Consider the following 21,195-nt stretch of genomic DNA (forward strand, 5'->3'; position numbering starts at 1 on the left):
CCAGTCACCTCTAGAACACAAATACATCCATTTTAATTTGAGAAAATACAAAAAAAAAAAAAAAAAAAAAACGTACAATTTATGTACAAACTTTTTGTACAAGACAGTATGTTTTATCAGCAGGTTATACAGTAGTTGACAGTCAGTAAGATCAGCTCAGCACCAACAATTTCTTCATGTCTAGTAGTCAAATCAGTCATTCTGCTATGAGAAACCCCATTTTCTTCTAATGAATGCCAATAATTACATGTATGGATGAATGTTTTAATAATTTATTTAAGTGGAAGAAGAGACCGCAACAAAACAGTAATCCATATGCAAGTTAAGCATGTTAAGACTTAATTCCCTCCAGGTACTTATTCCGTTACAGTTTATTTTCTTTATACAGTTTCTAAAACTTAAATCTGTCCTTTACAGTAGAATAAAATAGCCAAAATATGACAGTTGTGTATTACATAGCATATCAGTGCGGTTGCTTTATGCGTTACTTTAATTAAAACACTCTTGAATACATTGACAGGTGATCCAACTAAACATCATAGTTTAACTCAGCATCTTTCAGTCATTGCAGTTGCCTTTTTTTATTTTGGACTTTTTTAGTATCTATAACCAAGGTGCTAGGATTTCAGCAGCTTGCATGGGCAGATCATGCCCGTTTGAATGCCACTTTTCGCTCTAGTGGGTCTTCCAGCGTTCCTCCTCTGGTCTTCCTGCACTGCCTGGCACTGTCCTGGCATGGAGGCAAGGATGGCTTGGATGTTCTCCATGCCAGTATTAGATGCCATGATATTAATCCAGTATTACTGACCAATGACTGACTGATGCTAGTAGATGGATACATTTCATGGCACAGTAGAAACTGTGATATGTGTTCACTGTAGTATCTTCACAAGATGTACAAATAAATTGCATGATATTAAAACATTGCACATTTGTTGCAGTGGAGAAAATAACAGTATCAAGGGCTACGACCATTTAAAAAAATTAAATAAGCCAGCTTTTCTTTGTAGTTTTGTTGTCAGGATTGCTACCCGAGTATGTTTCGAAAAGGTCTGTAAAGAAACAACCTATTTTGATATTCTAAACTATATGTGATTGTAACATTGAAACGCTGATGACAAAATGGAATGTAAAAACCTGATGGTTAATAATCTTCAAAAAGAAAGAGCTAGTTTGCTTTCTTCATCGTGCATCTCCACTTTTCTCATCAAATCAAACCTGCTGTCTTGACCGCGCCATTGGCATTTCTTTGTAATGTAGTTCATTACAGGAAAAGAACCTTACATAGAAGATACAATAAATAAATTGGACATTTAACTCCAATGGATTCCTTTTTAGCTCAAAATATTTTTTTTTTAAGCTAGCAAGTATGTAGACAATCCAATTATACATAGTTTACTCACATTTGTATTTTTTTCTTCATTTATCAAGAAATCTACTTGCTACAAAGTGTAACACCACTATAATCACAATTCAGAAAATCACTTCAGGACAAAGCCTAATTGTCCAGTAGACAAACAATAAAGATCGTTTTACTTTAGAACGTGGACTAGAACGGGCAGAATTTATACAACAGATTATTTATTTCTTTTTCTCAATGGATGGATGAATACTAATGTCTCTTTTCTTGCATCTACAGCCTATTAGCTCGCTTCTGATCAAATGATCTTTGCACAAGTACTTCTGCATGCTTTTTTTGTTTGTTTGTTTACTAAGACCTAATTTAGGTCAATGATTGCTCTAACTCATTACAGAAAGAGCAGAGCCCCTCCTCATCTCTGAGTTCATCTCTGTCTGAGGATCAACATCGCTTTACCTGGAATTACAGAAAAGTGTCATCAGTCATTCAATATTGGTTTTCATCTCCGTTAGCTTATGAAAATGAAAGCATGTATGCTGTTTTTAGTAGTAGAGCTCGAAGCCCTTCAAAGCAGCCCGTGTGAGTATCAAAGAGCACTCCAGATGGCAAGCTGAAATTGTACCTTTTGACTCGGGTTCACAGATCTTTGACGTGTCCCGGGTGATGTTATGCGATATGTTGTGTTGTCAGGGGTAAAACTGAAGAAACTGAACCGCTCTGCACTGTAGCTATTAAGATATCTTTAAGATACATTTAGAAATAAAGTTCTCTGATATGTATAAAAATAAGTACAAAATGATTACGCTCATGGATAAAAAATAAGTATGTACTTATGTATAAATCTGACAGAGCACTTGAAGCAAAGTTCAAAGGTCTGTGAAGCATTTGTATCAATATATGTTCTACTTAAAGGTACAACATAGTCGTGTAGCCTTGATAGAAGTGAGTGACGTTCAAATCCATTCAGACCACAGCAAGAATCATCCACAAGTTACATCTTTGGCTGATAATTAAACATTATGATTGAGTTTAAGGCATCACTGTTGGTCACAGGGAACATCCAAGCACTTTTCTGCCCCTGTGCCAACCCTGTGTCAGGCAGTGGCTAGACCCAAAGGAGGAACCATTAATGCCCACTTTTCGCAATACGTGGCATTTTTCAATTGTATATTTTATTCATTTTCTCAGCATTAAAGCTCAATCTCTGTTGAATTATCAGCAGGTTACAGTAGTGTTCCATTCAGTCGTATTAACAGCAGAGTCGCAGACGCAAACAAACGTGTTATAAGCCTCGATAACAGAGTTTCCCACACCAGCAGTCATGAATGATGGAAAGACAGCAACAGAAGTAGTGCATATCCTCAATGTATTGCCAATTCTGAAGAGCTACGTTGGGGACAGCCATTTGCATTAGGTACAGCAAACATTTCCACATGTATACGTGCCTAAATGGTCTGTATGGATGGAAATGGTCATCCTTTCCTGAGCCACACGTTCAGGTTACTTCAGGCAGCCTTCGGCACACACCATGCACAAATACAGTCACACAAGCACTTGTTTCCCTGAACAAAACCTTTCAGTTAACAGCCTCAGCCTGTGACGTCAGCCCCAAACTCAGAGGAGAACCCAGGGAAAGCTTTGACTCTTCTGCAAGCAGTGCCCGATTTATTATGTGGTAGTGCAAAACGAAAGTGACAACGGATACGCAACTCAATCGGCAGGGCTGATCTTTGGGTAGTGTTTGGATGAAGTGAACGACGGTGACCCTCATCCTCCATTATAGCGCCCTCTGCATGGAGTCAGGTCATGGCAGAGGTGAAATGTATTGCAATGAATCACAGGAAGTACTTTCTTTTGTTTGTCTGTTAACATAATTTCAAAAAGTGCTAGGGGCTGTACAATCCTTACTTGATTGTCATTATGTACATCACTATGTATACATATATAAAATTATGGAAGTAAAATTAAAGGTATACACATTGGAAGTCCCTTCCAGTTCTCATACGCTTCAAACCCTCGAGTCGAGCAAGAACAATGTGTCGCCATCATCACAGTCATGGATTCGCGATTAGCGCTCGTCTTTTACAGCAGGATGACCCACGTCCCTCTGTAATGGTAAAGGCAGGGGATTCGTTCAGCATTCATCTTCGACTTCTCGGATAGGTGGAATCAGACTGCTAGTGGATTTGTACTGATTGACTTGGTTGGCCATGTGAGTGCTCATGGGCTTGATTTGAATGTTCCTTGGGTATGCGTTTTCTGCTTCATCTGTAAACCATCTCTTTTCTGTGAGACAGCCGGGCGGGAGAGAAGCAGAAGACGACAAACACAGCGTTAATATCATATCTTTAAAGCAGGGTCATGCATCTCTACAAAAAAAAAATCATCATCCCACGCTCTCGTTCTCTCTCTATACAGCACATGAACTTGAGTTCACATTCAGAAAGACAGGGTGAAACACACATTGTTGGACCTATTACTGATTTCATGAAGCAGCGAAATGTACAGTATGTAAAAGCATTTACAGCCATATTGTAATCAAATAGGAAGGACTGTATCATGCTGTGTATTTGAGCACGTTCTCTCAAGATCAGGTCTCTGAAATCAGGCATTTAATTCTGAAATGTGTCCTAAGAGCACTTAAGCCAGGCGTAAGGCCTTCTCCATCACATTCACTTTCTCCTAGGCAGTGTCATTTTCCAGCACTTCAACATTTCCAACTATTCCTCCAACTTGAAATGTGCTGCACACCTTGGAGTGTCAGGCTGCGATGAGCCGCAGGGGGAGAGTGTCACGGCGCAGTCGTTTGATGTAAGTGGAGCTGTGCCTGAGGTGGTGCAAGGAGTCAGCCACCTCGCTCCGTTCCCCTGAGTTTACTACTGATGCTGGCACTTACATCGCCCCAAGACATCCTCTGGCTCCGCAAGGGTTAAAAGAGCCAATTTCAGCAGCACAGGGACTCTCATCATGGCTCCCCTCTCTCACACGGATATTTGAGGTGAATTTGGGCTGAGAGCAGAACGTGAAACCACTTTCGCCTGGTTTGAGTGGGGAACTTTTAACGGACCGAATCTACGTTTTTGCATTAATGCACCCGTAAGCCACGAGAGGTCATAAAATAATATATTTTTACTTAAATTAAAAGATGTTTTCAGGCACAACGCAAGGTGGTGAATATGAGAAAAGCCACCGATGCATAACAATACTGGCTAGGCTGGTTAATCAACCAATCTGGAGATTGACACAAGGGGTAGTTTCCCATTTGTCAAAACGTTAAATTCTATATTTATTGAACAACAGAAAATCTGTAGAAAATTAAGTTGACTTTTTATTTTAACAAATATTGCATGTTGTGCAATGCGATTATTTTTATTTAAATAATCATAATAGTTAATAATAACAATGTTGTACATATAATTATATTAAATATGCATTTTTTTTAATTACATTTCAGATAATTTTATAGAATCTGTTTTAACAAAGGAAACGGATCATTAAACCAGATTTTATTATTTTCCAAATGCCTTAAATACATTTTGATAATCTACATGTAGGAACAATGTGCAGACACACTGACCTCTCACACAATGCAGTTTGTCTTAGAGAAAGAAAACCTAATGAGAGGTAAAAGAACAAGAGGAACTCAAGTCAAGGGGGACTACTGGAACCTATCAGATGGATGGCGGTCGAGAGAGGATGATAGTCAACCGCATGCAATGCTGGGATGGACCTGAGCATGACAAGAGTTAGGCATTAGCAGCAGCCATTTGCTTTCAGTTAGAAAGCAAAGGTGAAAAGTAGGCATGATTTCCTTGGAAATTAAAATCAAAATCCCCTCTCATAACAGTGCTCCACAAAGGACAAAGTTATGATTAAAAGATCCCACAACAGGTGCTGTATCATGCAGAATCATTAACTTGCATACCTGGGCCCATTCTATTCATCCTTGTTGCACTTTAGGAAAAAAAGTGGTCTATGTAAGTTTTACGGCGTTTAAGGCAAGTAACAGGTCTCAAACAGAACTGACATCATATATTTCTACATTTTTAGTCTGGTTATATATTGTGAATTAAATATCATAACCATCTTTATTTTACACAAATGGAAAATGATTCTTATGAAATTCATTTTACTACTACAAATTTAGGACTTAAGACTACAAACTATTTAGCTAATTTAATATTAAATATTATGATGGAGCTGATTATTTTTCCAGTTAAAAACAATTAGTATTGTAAAACTCTTGAAAAGGACATAATGTGCTTCTCAAATCTGGGAAACTAGATCAGGTTAATTAATATAACCTTTTCTCTAAGTGGGGGTGGGGGATATCTTACAAACTCTAAACTCGTTGAATTAACTTTAAGGCACGCATTGTAACAGGCACTGAAATCAATGCAGGGTTTTACAACACCCCATACATAATACCTTGCAGCTGCTCATTCCGGTGAAGGAGAAGTCTCAAAATCAACAGCTTCATGAAAACGGTGTACAGTATGTAGATGATAAAGGTTTCAAAGCTGGAACTTTTCAAAGATCAACACGTAAATGATCCAAAACTACTTTACACACCGTAAGGGTTTCTGCACCGGCAAGGCATTTGGGGATGGTGTGAAACCATTTATGCTATGATTATGTCTGTTCCAACCTGGAACATTAAAAAAATCACTAGAGCATAACTAAAAATAAGCCACTAACACAGACTAAAAACATGATGATGCAATTTGCAGTTCTCTCACACACACAGACATGACAATGATTAGACAAACAGGAAGGCAAGAAATGAATTAATGCTTTCATGTGGATTAAAGACCAAAAATGACTATATTACCTATACAGTGCAACAAATGCTGATGGAAGAAAAAATTGCCTCAATTTCTGGAACATTATTAAGCTTAAAGGTGCAATACGTAATATTTACAGCAATCTATTTACAGGAATGCAATATACATAACTATGTATTCAGCGGTATATAAAAAACTTATTTACTGAACTGTTATGTTTCTATTACCTTAGATTGAGCTATTGCTATCTACATACACTGCGGGTCCCCTTACATGGAAGCCACCATGTTTGTACAGTAGTCCTAAACGGACAAACTGCCCTACAGAGCGCGTTTCATAACTTTGTTGTTCTTGCGAATAAAACACTGTCACAATGATAAACAAGTACATTAACAATCGCAATACCATCGATGTGATGACAAGTTAAGTAAATATAATTCCTTGATTTATCTTTGTAAAAAAATCTCATTGCTCTCTGCCGTCTTTACCAACGACCTATTTACATGTGTCGGCCACCGTAGCTTCTCTAAAGGGAGGCTTTAGCAGGGGACTGAGCTGTTGGTTGCAATTCGCAACCTCACCGCTAAATGCCGCTAAAATTTACACACTGCACCTTTAATAAATATTAACTAAACAGTTCTATAGGGCTGCATGGGACTGGCAAATTTCATAGTATCTTTAATCATTTATTCACTTAAAATTCCTAAATTGAGTCCTGTACTTTAACAAATCTAAACTGGTGCAGACCTCTAGTTCACAGGTTGATTGTGTTTATACAAAGGCAGCAGCAATATGCAGACATGGTCCTGGTTACGGTGCAGTGGCGATGAGGCAATGATCAAATGGTCACAGAGTTGTATGTGTGGTCAAGGCAAGGGCCACATGCACATAATGAAGCAAACTCACAAATAGAATATGGAACACTGAGTACAATCACACACACACACACACACACACACACACACACACAAAGCATCCTTTCTGTACAAAGTGTGCTAAAACCACAGAAGTGAACAAACACACACACACACACACACACACACACACAAACACACTCGCTCTGCTGGGTTAAAGAAGTGAAGGCCAACTTACTTCTGTTTGTCCCGGGCTTCACGTGCTTTGCTGCTGCGGTTCTGCCGGTTCGTGGCGGGGATGGAGTGAACAGATGAGCTCTTCTTGCTGGATGAATGAGAGGAATGGGAGGAGTGGGACAGGCTCGCTCGGGACTGGCCCGCGTTGTGGTCAAACTGCATCAGACAGAAGATCAGGTCCGTGGGCACCAGCTCAAACTCATAAGGTGGGTTTGTGATGACATATCTGCACACAATGAAAAATGACACGCATGTTCAATGATCTTATTTAAGACTAAATAAAGCATTTAACTTTATTTTTTAATTTTGAACTGATTTTATGGTAAAGTGTAAAATTTCTGCACCACTTATAGTTAAACCCCAGACGCTAGGATGGGAGAAGGATCATGGAAGCTCTGAATGTTTCCTCATAGCCAGTAAATCCTAACACTGTTAATGATTATTCAAATGTGCCACATAATCCTGATCCTCTCATGAAGCACACGAGGGACTCATACAGTTGATTCTAATAATCAAACGTTATATGCACATAATACATAGTGCACTTAATCATAATTAAAAAGGTAATAAAAATAGAAAATACATTTTTACTACTGATTAAATCTGTTTAAAAATGCTTCCCCTCATTCTAACCAACATTCTGGATAAAAACATTCACTGAGCTTGCAAAATGATTTATGGGATAGCTTTATCCATGGAGGACATGTGGCAGTGTCTTAGATTTTGGATAAAATAAGGGACACTTCAGAACACTTTTTTTTTAAATGCTTTTAAAATAAATCTATTCATGAAGGAAGAAAAAAAGTCTTTCCTATCACTTTTGATAAATTTCAATTTAAGTTGTAATTTCTTTGGGGGGAAGGGGGGCTGTCTTCCTTTTTAAAATCATTCTTTTGAAGAATAATTAAAAGCAAGCACAAATTTGTGGATTTTTTATATGGTGCACTACTACAGTATGTTGCCAAGGAAGGAACCTCACACTAGGTGTTAGAGCAGGGCTTATAATAATGTGTGTTTTATTATTATTTCCCAGTACTGGAGTAGATGGATTGTATGCCTAGTGAAATAAAGAGCTAAAACACTACTGATAAAGAGGTGAATAGGTCAAATGGACAGCTCACCTTTTTGTGCACTGGCTTGATGAACTTAAATGTGCATCTCGCAATCTATAGATTCCAAAGCACAGCATGTTGTATGTTTTTAATGCTTTACAAAATAAGTCTCCGTAGCAACCACCATCCTGAAAAAGAACACACAATAGGGCTTTAATTGTTCATTCAAAACATTCAAATCAGCTTATGCCTATTTCAGGCATGATAGAGCCAACTCGAGTGCAAGAGCAGGTGTTGTTTGCCTCATTTTGCATCTGTATCCTAGTGTGATGTCTACACTTCTATAATAAAGTATGTGGCAATACATGAACAGTTTGGATAGTCACTGAATAACTGGGTACATGTAATGGGTGCATGGATTACATAATCAGAATCCAATAATTAAGTACTTTTAATAAGAGAATATTACATTTTGAAATCAGATTACAGATACTTTTTATGGATTACATTACACATACAGAAACACCATGAAAGATTTAAGGCAGCATTCTTTTTTACCCACAATCTTTGCATGTTCAGCTCGTTCACTTTGCATTAGCGGGCAGGGAAGGCATCGGACAGGGAACGAGCCCTGTTGGGGGAAAGTGCCAAAATGTGTCAGCTCCTCTTAACCATTCACTTACCCCCAAGTCTGCAAAGGGCCCATCGTAGAGGGCCAGCTGGGCGACCCGACACCTGTCCCTGTTAGCCAGCGTCTGCGGCGTGCTGTAGCCACCTCTCAGCGCGTTCTCCTCAGCTAGCAGGCCCTCCAGCTCCGGAGTGGCGCCTCCTGTGACCAGCGTCCGGATCAGGGTGAGGATATTATCATTGAAGTATGTCTGCCAAGATAAAGGAGAGGATCCGGACGTGAGTGCCATTAGAGTCACAACTCAAGACAGTCAGGATTTTGGAGCTGTCCCGAGCACTGTTATCTAGACCCTGATCTGTCTCTTCTCATTTGACTCCCTGGGAAGGGAAGAGACACGGGAATGCAATTACGCCAGCTGTTGTTGTTGTTGTCGTCGTCGTCTCCTCCCCATGCACATTCATTTTGGTAACACCATCCTTGCTTAACAGGGGAGCATTTTGCACACGAGGACATTTTAATTATCATTATTGTAGCTAATTGTAGATAACATACAATGAAGAATAGATCTCATAACACAACAAGTGTTATAATCTACAATTTATCTTGTACAGTGGGATCCAAAAGTCTGAGACCACTATAGTGAAAGTTTTTGCATTTCTTAATAGTTTAGATAATATAAGTAAAGCAAGCATATTAAACTATGTTTAAAAAAAACATGATGAACCATGTTATCATGCATTCGTTAACATGGTCAGAAATGTTGCTGAGCCTAAACTTTCTAACAGTAGTGTATTTGAAATCCTAAAAGTTATTTTAGTTCCAAGTTTAAAGTGGTTTCTGACTTGTGGACTCACTGTATCTTGTCCGTCAAATGTTCTTCAGTGTCACTGATGATAAAGTTGTCAAATGATTAACGTATAAAAATAAAAGATTCCACTAAGATCACAAGGTCGTTGGTGTGAGCACCAGAGGGCTGTGTCGCCCCAAGCTCGTGCTGGAGTGACACCTCTCCGGGCCCCTGACAGCAGCATTCAGCCCAATGATGGATGAGAGCTGTCTATTAGCAGGCTTCACCTTTGTCCACAGTGAAATGCACTTGAAGGCTGCTTTGTTCTAGCTTCACTCAAAGTGAAAGGTACTGGAATTAAGCCATCATATGGATAAGGGGATAGCAGCGGTAGTAGGTGGTGAGGGGGAAGAAAAGAAGACGACAGAATGGGGGAAAAGGAAGAAAGGTATCTTTCCTAATCTACCCAAGATGAGATTGTTAGGAGATTAGAGCTGTAGGACCCCATAGCAGCCCACCTTTGCGTGTCAAGGCATGCCATTAAAGAAAACTTGAGCACTTACCTTGTTAAAAGATCTAATAAGACTCTTGAAAGTTCATTTCATGACACATTATATGAGGAGTCTTGGCAACAACTTTCCTTTTGATGTCACCGCCACTGACAGTGCTGTCTGATCAATGTGGCATTTCATTTACCAACCTCTGCCTACTGGTAACGCCTGAGCCCTACATCTAAAGCACTGCACAGCCGGAGGATGTCTCTTTCCTATACATTATTTCAGAGGATTAGCAGTGAGACATGCCTTCATGTAATTCTATATGACATACCATGATGGGAGAGAAATGACTGTGCACCTTTTGACAGGTTGCTTTGTTCACCAAATCACTGGCTGCTTTTGAATACGAACGGAAAGATCATCTTGAAGCCTAGTAGATAATATGAAGGATCCTTCACACAATGAAAGGATCTGAATCTACTTATTCTGCACGGATAATTTCTTTAACGGATTTATGTATGCTAATCTGTTTAAAGGAATTCAAATCAGTGAATAGGTGTCAACGCATCAGCTGTTTAGCCACTAACTCACCGCACTCATCAGGGAGTCCAACACGCTGATGGCGAACGCGGTACCGCAGGCAAACGGCTGGGTCAGATACAGCTCCGTATCTGGGTCGTCGTCGTCGTCTTGGTCCAAAAACTGAACGTTGGAGTCATTCACTGCAGCACAAAGAGAAATGGTTTACATTCAGGCAAAACGACTGTTTAGAAGAGTCAATCGATGTCCTTCAAAGGGTGACAAGTGACAAATGTCTCACCAACCAGCAATAAACGGGTTAATGAAGTCAAAAAATAAAATAAAAACTGCATGCATGTGGGGCATGCATTCTGGAGATTAATACAGGTTGAAATAGTGATATCTGCACAATGCAGTACCCAAAAATGGTGGATCTAACTTCTGAATAATCTGAATAATTTGCAAGGGATGGTTTACATAATGAAATCTCTGTTTCCGAGAGAAGTTGTGATGTCTGATGTGTAAATGGATTGTTCTTTGGAGCCAGATGTTTTCAATGAATCACTTCACAAAACTGATCTGAATAGTTTGTTTATAAATCTATGACTGACATCATACATCAGTCACAGTGGTAAAAGAAACAGATCATTAAAGGGGAAGATCATCAGTAAATAAAGAATTACATGATTCTTTTCTTTATTCATACAGCTATTGTATGACTTCAAAAGATGTGGGATATAGTATACAATCATTATGACCTACTTTTATTAAGCTTTTGGATTCTCATAGTAACTGCATAGAGAAAAGTGACAATAGTCAAATAATTATTTGAAATGTCTCTTTTTGTGTTGTACCAAAGACAGCTAGTTCTACATCTCGAACAACACAGAGATCTATGAATGATGACAGAATTTTTATTTTTGGGTAAACTATTACTTGAAGTGATTTACAATTGTCAAAAAAACAACAAAAAACCCTCAGGTTACAGAGCAGCCTTGTAAAAATTTAGGTCCACTTATTTAAAAGAACCTGTTTTTAAACAGCAGTAGTCAGATTGCTTTGAGGCTATTGTGTATGGTCTCAGCGGCCAATGTATAGAGACAATGCCCTGAAATCCAGCTCGGTTTGAACACAGCCTCACACAATCTTTGTTTCACCTCCTTTCAAAATCTATGCTTCAGAGATTAGGGCCAGCACCAAAATAAATAAATAAAAATAAACAGCTTAAAGCAAGGTTTGATCTGTTTTTTTTTTTTTTTTTCTAATTTGATTTCTTCCCAGACTTCCTGTGAGCTAAGGAAGAGAAATGTCAGTCTTTCAGACAGGCCGCTGATGAAAAGGAGCCCGGGCTAGAGAATTGAACTGCAGGGAGATGCTATGGAAACAGCCACAAGGACAGACTCGCATGATCAAAGGCCTAGTGATGCTCTGAGAAAGAAAGAAAAAAACTCCTTAAAAAAAGGCCAAAAACAAGACAGTCAATTTCAACCAGAACTAAGGATAAAAATGTGTTCAAAGTGATGCCATGGGAGCAGGCCTCAGCTGCAGCGAGAGAAATCAAGACAAGCCGATGAAGGAGGCAGTGCATCAGAGTAACGGAGGACAAAGGCTCAGCTTACCCAGTTCTGTTATCATTTGTATGTTGGTTCCACTGTTTTTTTCCTGACTGAATGAAACCAAAGGCAGTAGTTTGCCAGGCTTAGCTAATGATGATAAAACAGTGTTGAGGGGAGACAGTTATTGAAACAAGTTCAAAGCCAGAGAAAGAGAAAGCATAAACGAGTGTATCATGTCAAGAGTGGGATTAGAAATCTAAAGGTACAGTGTCAGGATGAAGCGCTTCTGTGAGAACTCCATGGAACAGTTCGGCCGTGTTTGTTCATGATAACGGGGATGTCGTGCAGGCTTAGGTATCTACTGCACTGCAAATAGGAGAAAGATAACTATGAACCATTTAGAAGAGAAAACGAATCACTCTCAACGTGTTTTTCAACATGTTTCTGGTGTAATCGCACATATTCCAACACTAAAACTGCAGGCCTGATTTAACAAAAGCTTGTGTACAGAATCTGCTGATAAAGTTGTGGTTTCAAAAAATAGCAGTGAATTACATTGGGTTACATTTTGCGCTACCTTTAGGCTAAACGTTTTTCAGTCTGTGCAAAGAACTTCTAGTTGAGTTATTACAACAAAAACTTAGTATAGTTTGATCCACTGAACAGATGACAGAATGCTGTGAGACAAGAATAGGAGAAAGAAATGGATGAAAAAATAAAGAAAAATGACTGGAGAAAAGCCAAGACTTCAGGTGATGCAGCAATGAAAACGGTTGCAGCTGAAGAGTGATCAACCCATGTGGGTTTTTTAAATAGCTGATGGCCCATGTATTTATATAAAAAAATAATGATGACAAAAAGTAATGCATTTTACACAATTTTACTTGGAAATTACCACATATTAGGGGTGTCCAATAAATCCAAATCGATCGAAACTAAGTCACAGTCTCAAACTTCGAATTAAAAAATGGAATCGTCGATGCTGCCACGCCCCCATGTTGTATGACGGCAAATAAATGACAAAAATAACCGAGCATACAACTGATGCTGGCGCGCGCGCTATATGGCTTCCGCGAGAGGAAAACTGAATCGGATGCGAAGAAACGGGAGTCCGCGAGCTCATTTCAAACTCTCGCGCGCGTGACATATACTCTGCAATACAAGCCCTCGTGCACAATAAAAGCCCTCGCGCGCATGCTCATTCCCCACATCCTCGCGCTCGATCATCTCACCTCTGCTCGCGCGAACAATTTTATTTTTGTCAGTCATGGGGCGGGGCTTGCTGTTTTAGTTGTTATCTCAAATGTCATTGGTTATTCCCCTTTTCCTAAAGTCAGTTATTTCCTAAAGTCATTATTAATGATAAATAATTCACTTGACTTGACCCATGACTTCATCAGTGGACCAGATACATGTCAGTAATCATTTCTTTTGCTTGTTTAATTTATTTTTGTCTTTAATGTAATTTAATGCATTGTTTATAATGGGGGGGGGTATTTTTTTTAAGTATTGATCATTCTAAAAAAAAAAAAAAAAAAAATTATTTTAACAAAAATTCCTATGTAACTATGTAAAATATTGTACAGTCACATAATAAATTCTAAATGTATAAATTTACTAAAAAAAAAAAATTGCCCCCACACTTCTGAATGGTAGTTTATATCAACAACTGAAATTCATTTAATTTAATTCAAGTGATTTGTGTGGGCAATGCATTTCTTTACTTACTTTACTTTTACTCATAAAAACATTTTAGATGAAGCAACTCATGTTAACTACACTATTATAATTATCAATTCTTGAGAGTATTATTAGCTTCAGCATCCCGCTTCTACTTCTTGAATTACAGAAGGACATTGCCAAGAGGCTGAAAATATCCTCTCAACTCAAAGTCAAAGTCTCGCTTTTAAATTAGTCAATGTCAAATACTAGTCAATATCTTTAATGACAGATGAAATGGAGAGCGTTCATATAAGATTATACAGATTATTCTTGATTTGTTTTATCTTCTTTTTGAATATTTGTTTCACCTACCAACATGCCAGAAACCTTTAGTAAATCAGGCCCCATGTGTCCAAGATGTAGGACTTTGCAACCCCTCAGGGAGGAGGATTCTGGATCTCGTGTTAAGAGGACAAGAAGTACATGTGTGTATGTGTGCGTGTGAGGAGCGTGTTTTGCATGAAGTTGTAAGAATCTGTGAGGCCCTTTATTTTTTGCAGCCTTTCTGGTGTAACTCGCTGTAATTGGGTCAGTGGAGAATTGTAGCGACCGGTCTCTAGTGCTTTAGTGCCTTCTGAGACCTAAAACTTTCATGAGTCCCCCCACCATGGTAATAGTGCCACCCTCATTGTTATTTATAAATGAATCCATTTTGCTACTATATGTTTTTCACTCCCTATAAGCCTAGGTCTCTTCCAGTGCATTAAAGGCACAACTGATGAGGACGCGACATTGACCAAGTCTGTGAAATATTCAGGTGCGCCACACATCACAGACACACACTTCATAAGGAACACATCAGCGTGGCTTGATACGGGAGTTTAGATTCTAATCACACTTGACTTTGACATGTTAGCAGTATGACTGCAGTCGCGTCTCACCAAGTTCAGTTATGATCGGGATGTTTGATCCCGTGGTGATGGATGTCTGCCGCACTAAGCCGTGCACTGGACTGTTATCTGGAGATGACCTATCCATCCCTGGAGGTGTGAAACCTGGAAGAGAAAGAGGAAAGAGACTTGTCACATTTCACTCTGCTAATGGTGCCAAACCAGATTCAAGGTTTGCAATGGTGACCAAATCAGTAGCTTAACAGTCAGGCCATGCAAATACGATTTTCTTGGTATAATGCTAAAAGTAGTGAACATATTGTAGAGTTTGTGGTGGCAGGATACGAGTGGACTGTCACTCCAGTCCAAAACAGTGAAATACAGATCCTTCACTTTTAAGGGTCAGCTCAGGCATATTTAGCATTTGCTGCCTTCCATCAACTAGCAGGTATAAATTTTATATGCTGTTCATTTTGTTACCATAAAACTGGTGAAGTGGATCCTGAAAACCTTTTATGTGAAACGCCATGAAACACAAGCAGGAGTGACAAGAGTATGAATTCACATGACTTGACACTTTTGCATTTCCTCAAGCTGACAAGTAAACACTTTAAATCAGTAATGCTATATGCATAATGCATTGGCCCTGTTTTGACATCCATAGACTGGAGAAAAATGCAAGCGTATAGTTTTTACAGTGACAAACATAATGCGGGGAAAAGATTCAGGTCACAAAGTTTTCAAAGGGCTGCAGAATTCCGAACAGGGTCGTCCTTCTCAATGGGGAAGTTCAATAGACTAGCTCTCTGTAGCTCTAAACAAAAGAATATACAACAGAAAGAGACGAAGACTTCATCTTAAATGTGCAGAGAATGATCCTGTCTCCTGTTGTGTGAATTGTGAAGACATCAGATATGCAGTGACAGCCAGAGTCAACCATCTGGCATACTGAAAAGCATTTTAGCATCAGCTGATAAATAAGCGCAATTGGATACCAATAAACAAGAGCAATGTTACTGTTGATTATACTGTTTTTCTGGTATTGGTACACTGTAAAGCGTCTGAACAATGCAAAAATATTCTGAAAATACATGAATATAGAATATACATGCAATGATATTCTGATATTTATTCGGAATTTGGTAATATTCTGTCATAACCAGATTAAGACAATATTCTGATCCCTATGAATAAACAGCTGGTTTGTGTCTGTATTAAACAGAGTATTTTGAGTCATAATATTATAATATTGACTAAAAATATTGTTAATTTCAATAAAAAAAAAATCATGATAAAAAATATTTATTTTATGACTAAGACAAGACGAAGACAAAACATCAGTGAATAATTAAATATCAGTAGTAACTAAATCAACATACAATATCGTTGATGTGACTAAAATGGAGCTTAAAAAAACCTTCTCAGAGACTAACTGTAGATCTAAACTGAAATCATTACAAACATAGATCATCTATACTCTTTGCAATTGAGGTTGCACATTTTGTATTGTTGTTTTAATGAAAAGACATTAATATAACTTGGAATTAAAGCTGCAGTAGGGAACTTTTGTAAAAAATCTATTTTTTACATATTTGTTAAACCTGTCATTATGTCCTGACAGTAGAATATGAGACAGATAATCTGTGAAAAAAATCAAGCTCCTCTGGCTCCTCCCAGTGGTCCTATTGCCATTTGCAGAAAGTCATCCGCTCCCGGTAAAAAACAACCAATCAGAGCTGCGGTCCGTAACTTTGTTTGTGTTCAAAATGTAGAAAAATGTATATAATAAGCGAGTACACCATGAATCCATTTTCCAAACCGTGTTTTTAGCTTGTCCTGAATCACTAGGGTGCACCTATAATAAGTGTTTATATTCGGACTATTTTAGATTGCTTCGGGAGTATCGCAGCTGAGTAACCCAGTACCTTTGTGATTCTTCATAGACATAAACAGAGAGAAGTAGTTCCGGCTACGATGTTCTTCCGCAAGACGCAAGCAGTTCTGTTTATTAACCGCTAGAGCGTCAAAAGTTCCCTACTGCAGCTTTAATATTAGCAATATCACTGTTTCAGCTTTTGAAAGAAGCTTTTGAGTTTTACATAGTGTATAGAGGGTGTTTATATTTCTGATAATTTAATAAATCAGGAAAATACACTGATCAAAATTATAAATGCAACACTTGTGTTTTTGCCCCCATTTTTCATGAGCTGGACTCAAAGATTTAAGACTTTTTCTACGTACACAAGAGGCCTATTTCTATCAAATATTGTTCACAAATCTGTCTAAATCTGTGTTAGTGAGCACTTCTCCTTGGCTGAAATAATCCATCCTCCTCACAGGTGTGGCATATCAAGATGCTGATTAGACCGCATGATTATTGCACAGGTGTGCCTTAGGCTGGCCAGCAACTAAAAGTTGCAACTAAAAGTTGACTACATTTGATAAAAACAAAAAAAGACGTTTGACACAGGACTAAGGAAAAACACACACACAGCTGAAAAAATTAACATTAAACGAAACTGAATATTCAGATTTGAGCATCTCCAAACAAATATATTATATTTGAGAGAGTGATATTACAGACAGTTGTCAATGAAGCAACAATATTAAAGACCGTCTCCAGTACAGTATTAATAAGCAGAAAAAGATTGTTTATGTTTACAGTAGTTTATACATACTATTTTGATCTTTTTTTTTTTTTACAAAAATATCCCAATATAATTGAAACATGTTAAAACTGTCTACTATCTTTAACATTTGACATAAAAATTATTAAATACAAATCTAATTTAAGGCCAGTAAATCAAGCCTAACCACATTTCACTTGGTCTTGTGCAACTATGTGTTTATTGTTGCACATCAATTACACTAAGTTATAAACCCTTCAAACAGACATGCACACAAACCTTAAAGCCATGCTCTAAATTCTGCCTTGTGTTGTAGTTTTCAATGGTAATGCATTATGTAGCTTGGACTTTGTGTACTTTATTCAAAAACCCCTAAAGCACTTCTAGTAGTGCCCAGTGTAGTACTTTCTCCTGGCAAAAGGCTAGCTGATTTATTAAATAACACCTTCTGCACAAGTTTAACAAGCCTCACTGAAACGACGAGGTGCTGAGGGCAAGAATATTTACAGAGTGATGTGGTATGATGTAATTTGTTACACCTCTATCTCATAAAGATTTCAATACAATGGTATTTTTTTTTTAAATACATTTCTTATATGGATCCTTCTGCCTTAAAGAAAATGAAATTATGATGTGTAATCATGTAACATTAATAATAATAATAATAAATAACTGTCTTTCTGCCTAATTGGAATTAAAATATGGAAGAAAAATTTATCATTTGTTATTTCTATTGGTGCAAATGTTTACTTGGGAATAATCTGAGAACAAGAAAACTCTTCATTGCTGGATAAAATATGTTCTAATTTGCTGGGTGTTAATGAAATAAATCTTTATTACACGCCATTGCTCTGCTGTTGATCGTGCCAGATGTTGAGATAAATCAATTGAGAGCGTAGTAATGACCAGGCCCGCATGGAATCAGTGCACAGATTTCCACAGAACTAGAAATGCCCATCAGTCACAAATTTTTACAGATCCCCTGCCTTTTCTGCAATTTGAATTAATACTTTGGCTAATTTGATCATGTGTTCAGTCACCGTACTCTCACTTAATAACTTCACAATGTTTAAATCTACTGAATTTCCCAAACTCAGTACAGATATTGCAAACGGATTCCTTCTGGGCCTGATAATAACATCATCTTCAACAGTATGATTAAAAGCTATAATCATCCAGCACAGAAGGATGTGCTCTTCCCAACACTACTACACACTGTTCAGCATGAGCTTTTGGGACAATTATGGACACATTTCATATAAAAACTGTCATTATGAAGCTTTAAATCCATCTTTCTGTGCAAAAAGTGAATACTCAATAATGGTTAAAATGTTAATTGTTGTGGGCCAGCATGTGCGGTGTGTGTAATTTACGTAATGAAGAGCAGCTGAGAAAGTGAAGCTGCTGATTTGTACAGTCTGTTTAATGATGATGAATCCTGATGGGCACAAGAGGGTTACATGTTTATCCGAATGCATAAACAATCTGTTCGAGTCAATTTGTCGGCAAACAAATCTGCCGCGGTCCAGCAATTGGAGGCAACTATGCAATCTGCACAAAAATGTTAAGAGATGCTTTTTTTCAGAGCTTTGATTACACGGGAAGGATATAATACACACTTCCTCAGAACTGCATGTGTATGCTAATAATGAACATGCATATTCATAAAATGAAAAATGCAATAGACACTTATTAAATGTTGGCATAAAGCGTCTAGTTATTGTGTGTCTAGATGAACAAACACGAGTCATGCTTTTATCCCTTGTTTTATTAATCCATTCTGGTATATAATTGGACCTTGTTGTCTTTGAAAGCACACAGTAAATGATTGGTTTCACAGTCTAAAGCTCTTGAGGAGTATTCTCTATGCGCTGAAGTATTCTTGGCCACTCCTTACCTTGGGAATTAGCCTGCAAGACCCCAATGCTGTCATCAAACTGCATAGATTTGATGTTAAGAGTCGCCAAGATGCATTCCTTGTCCTGCAGTGAAGCATCGTCGATATTGTTCTGATTGGCTGACAGGATAACGCACATGTCACAGAGGTTGATGTTGACGGCCCTTAAATCAGCTCGACTTAATGGCGTACCCTTCAGCGGAGAGAGAGGGGAAAGACGAAGAAAGATGAAAACAAATTAAAGATGGCGCAGGAGCTCAGGGAAATTAGTTAACAAGTATTTACTTTTCTAAAGGCAGTGACATTCAGCTGATCTAACTATGTGCTGAGGGAAGAAGAGATGTGGTCTAATCTAAAATGCTAGCCTTTGCTGACGGCAGCTTCGTTTTTCATACACAGTCAAACTAATGCTAACAAGCGCTACAGCAAAGCCTGAGATTCACACGACCAAGAGAAACCAGAACATCGACACTTGAGAACAAATTGTGGTGGCACTTTTCAAAGCAAAAAGCTGGTAATGTCTTATGAGTCACATGAACTCATAACATTTACCGATGACCTATTTTCTCAAAGTGTAAAAACTCATTTGTATGCTCATTTCCAATGCATGTACTCACAGGTAAGATGGAGACTTTGGGGAAGTTGTGAAGGGTTTCCCACTCTCTTCTCAGATAATCTAATGAGCCCACAAACACGATGGGCTTTAGCTCGTGGTAATGGAAGTTGCTTGCTCTCAAAGGCATCACCAAGTTTCGAAGCCCCACTAAAGCTGACGTGACATCTCCAAATATACACACTACTACATGTCCACTTAAAACCGTCATGGAGGCCTCGCTGCGTGTCTGTGGTGAAAAAGACAGAAACAAATACGACAGTTACAATCTCATCAACAAGAATATAATAAGAGCTCATCAACTGCCATCCATACAAAAACTGCATGAGCTGTAGAAGATTTTATATTGTATAAAATTAAGAAGGGCTGCAATTGTAAATGTTGTATTTAATTGAATGAAATGTAATCACATAATAGTAATTACGTTTGAATAACACACCATATGGAATTGTGAGGAAAAAGCACATTAAGCAACAATAATAATTAAAGAGAGGAAACAATATCATTGTAAAAAATAGCAACAGCATTTATGCATGTTCAAGAACATTATCATCAAGCATCGTCAACAGAGTCTAAGTGAGTAAAATGCATCTGTTTAGGATACTAGGATAGGATTCAATTCATTTAGTAAAAGTAAATATACACTTACCCCCAAAATACTGTCATTAAATCATTTCAAATAAATAAATAAATAAATGTGCTCAAGCCAAATAATACATAACATGAGCAAAAAGGTTAATACTGTTTTTCTTTACTTTGTTCATGGGGGAAATACAATGTTCAAAATTGCATTCATATTATAATAATAAGCATAAATATAACCTATATATATATATATATATATATATATATATATATATATATATATATATATATATATATATATATATATATATATATATATATATATATATATATTATATTATATGCTTGCCTAGCAATTAAGATTTCATGGTATTTCAGTATTACATTTTTATCATAATATAAATAATGCAATTATTTCTGTGTTTTTTTTTTCCATTGCGTTCAACTGGGAAGAAACAACAAAAATAGAAATTACAATGAAATAATTTATAAATGTTATTAGTATGGTATATATATATATATATATATAAATATATATATATTAGTTGATACTCCGATATGATAGTGCTGCAAGAACAGTGAATTAATTATATAGGATGTTGATAAAAATATGGCATTTTGTTATTTACCGTTCTTAAGATTTATCA

The 21,195-nt window shown here is 37.6% G+C and overlaps 1 protein-coding gene across 18 annotated transcripts in view; it reads right to left on the reverse strand.

Annotated features, from left to right (window-relative positions):
* Window positions 1-257: 257 nt before the first annotated feature.
* The window catches only part of kcnma1a (potassium large conductance calcium-activated channel, subfamily M, alpha member 1a), a 200,571-nt gene continuing 179,633 nt past the window's right edge, over window positions 258-21,195 (reverse strand). For 7 of the 18 annotated variants that reach the window (XM_026224319.1, XM_026224322.1, XM_026224320.1 and 4 more), the window contains 10 exons: window positions 19,968-20,192; window positions 19,351-19,543; window positions 14,878-14,991; window positions 12,338-12,421; window positions 10,791-10,921; window positions 8,971-9,165; window positions 8,357-8,475; window positions 7,237-7,461; window positions 5,286-5,314; window positions 258-3,646 (listed from right to left, as the gene is read on the reverse strand). In XM_026224319.1, coding sequence (XP_026080104.1) covers window positions 3,495-3,646; window positions 5,286-5,314; window positions 7,237-7,461; window positions 8,357-8,475; window positions 8,971-9,165; window positions 10,791-10,921; window positions 12,338-12,421; window positions 14,878-14,991; window positions 19,351-19,543; window positions 19,968-20,192 — 1,467 coding nt within the window. In that variant the 3' untranslated portion in view covers window positions 258-3,494. The remainder of the gene's footprint in view (window positions 3,647-5,285; window positions 5,315-7,236; window positions 7,462-8,356; window positions 8,476-8,970; window positions 9,166-10,790; window positions 10,922-12,337; window positions 12,422-14,877; window positions 14,992-19,350; window positions 19,544-19,967; window positions 20,193-21,195) is intronic. The other 11 variants (XM_026224332.1, XM_026224331.1, XM_026224338.1 and 8 more) reach the window with 3 other exon arrangements.

The sequence above is a fragment of the Carassius auratus genome, chromosome 38 (genome assembly GCF_003368295.1).
Source record: "Carassius auratus strain Wakin chromosome 38, ASM336829v1, whole genome shotgun sequence".
Classification (NCBI taxonomy): domain Eukaryota; kingdom Metazoa; phylum Chordata; class Actinopteri; order Cypriniformes; family Cyprinidae; genus Carassius; species Carassius auratus.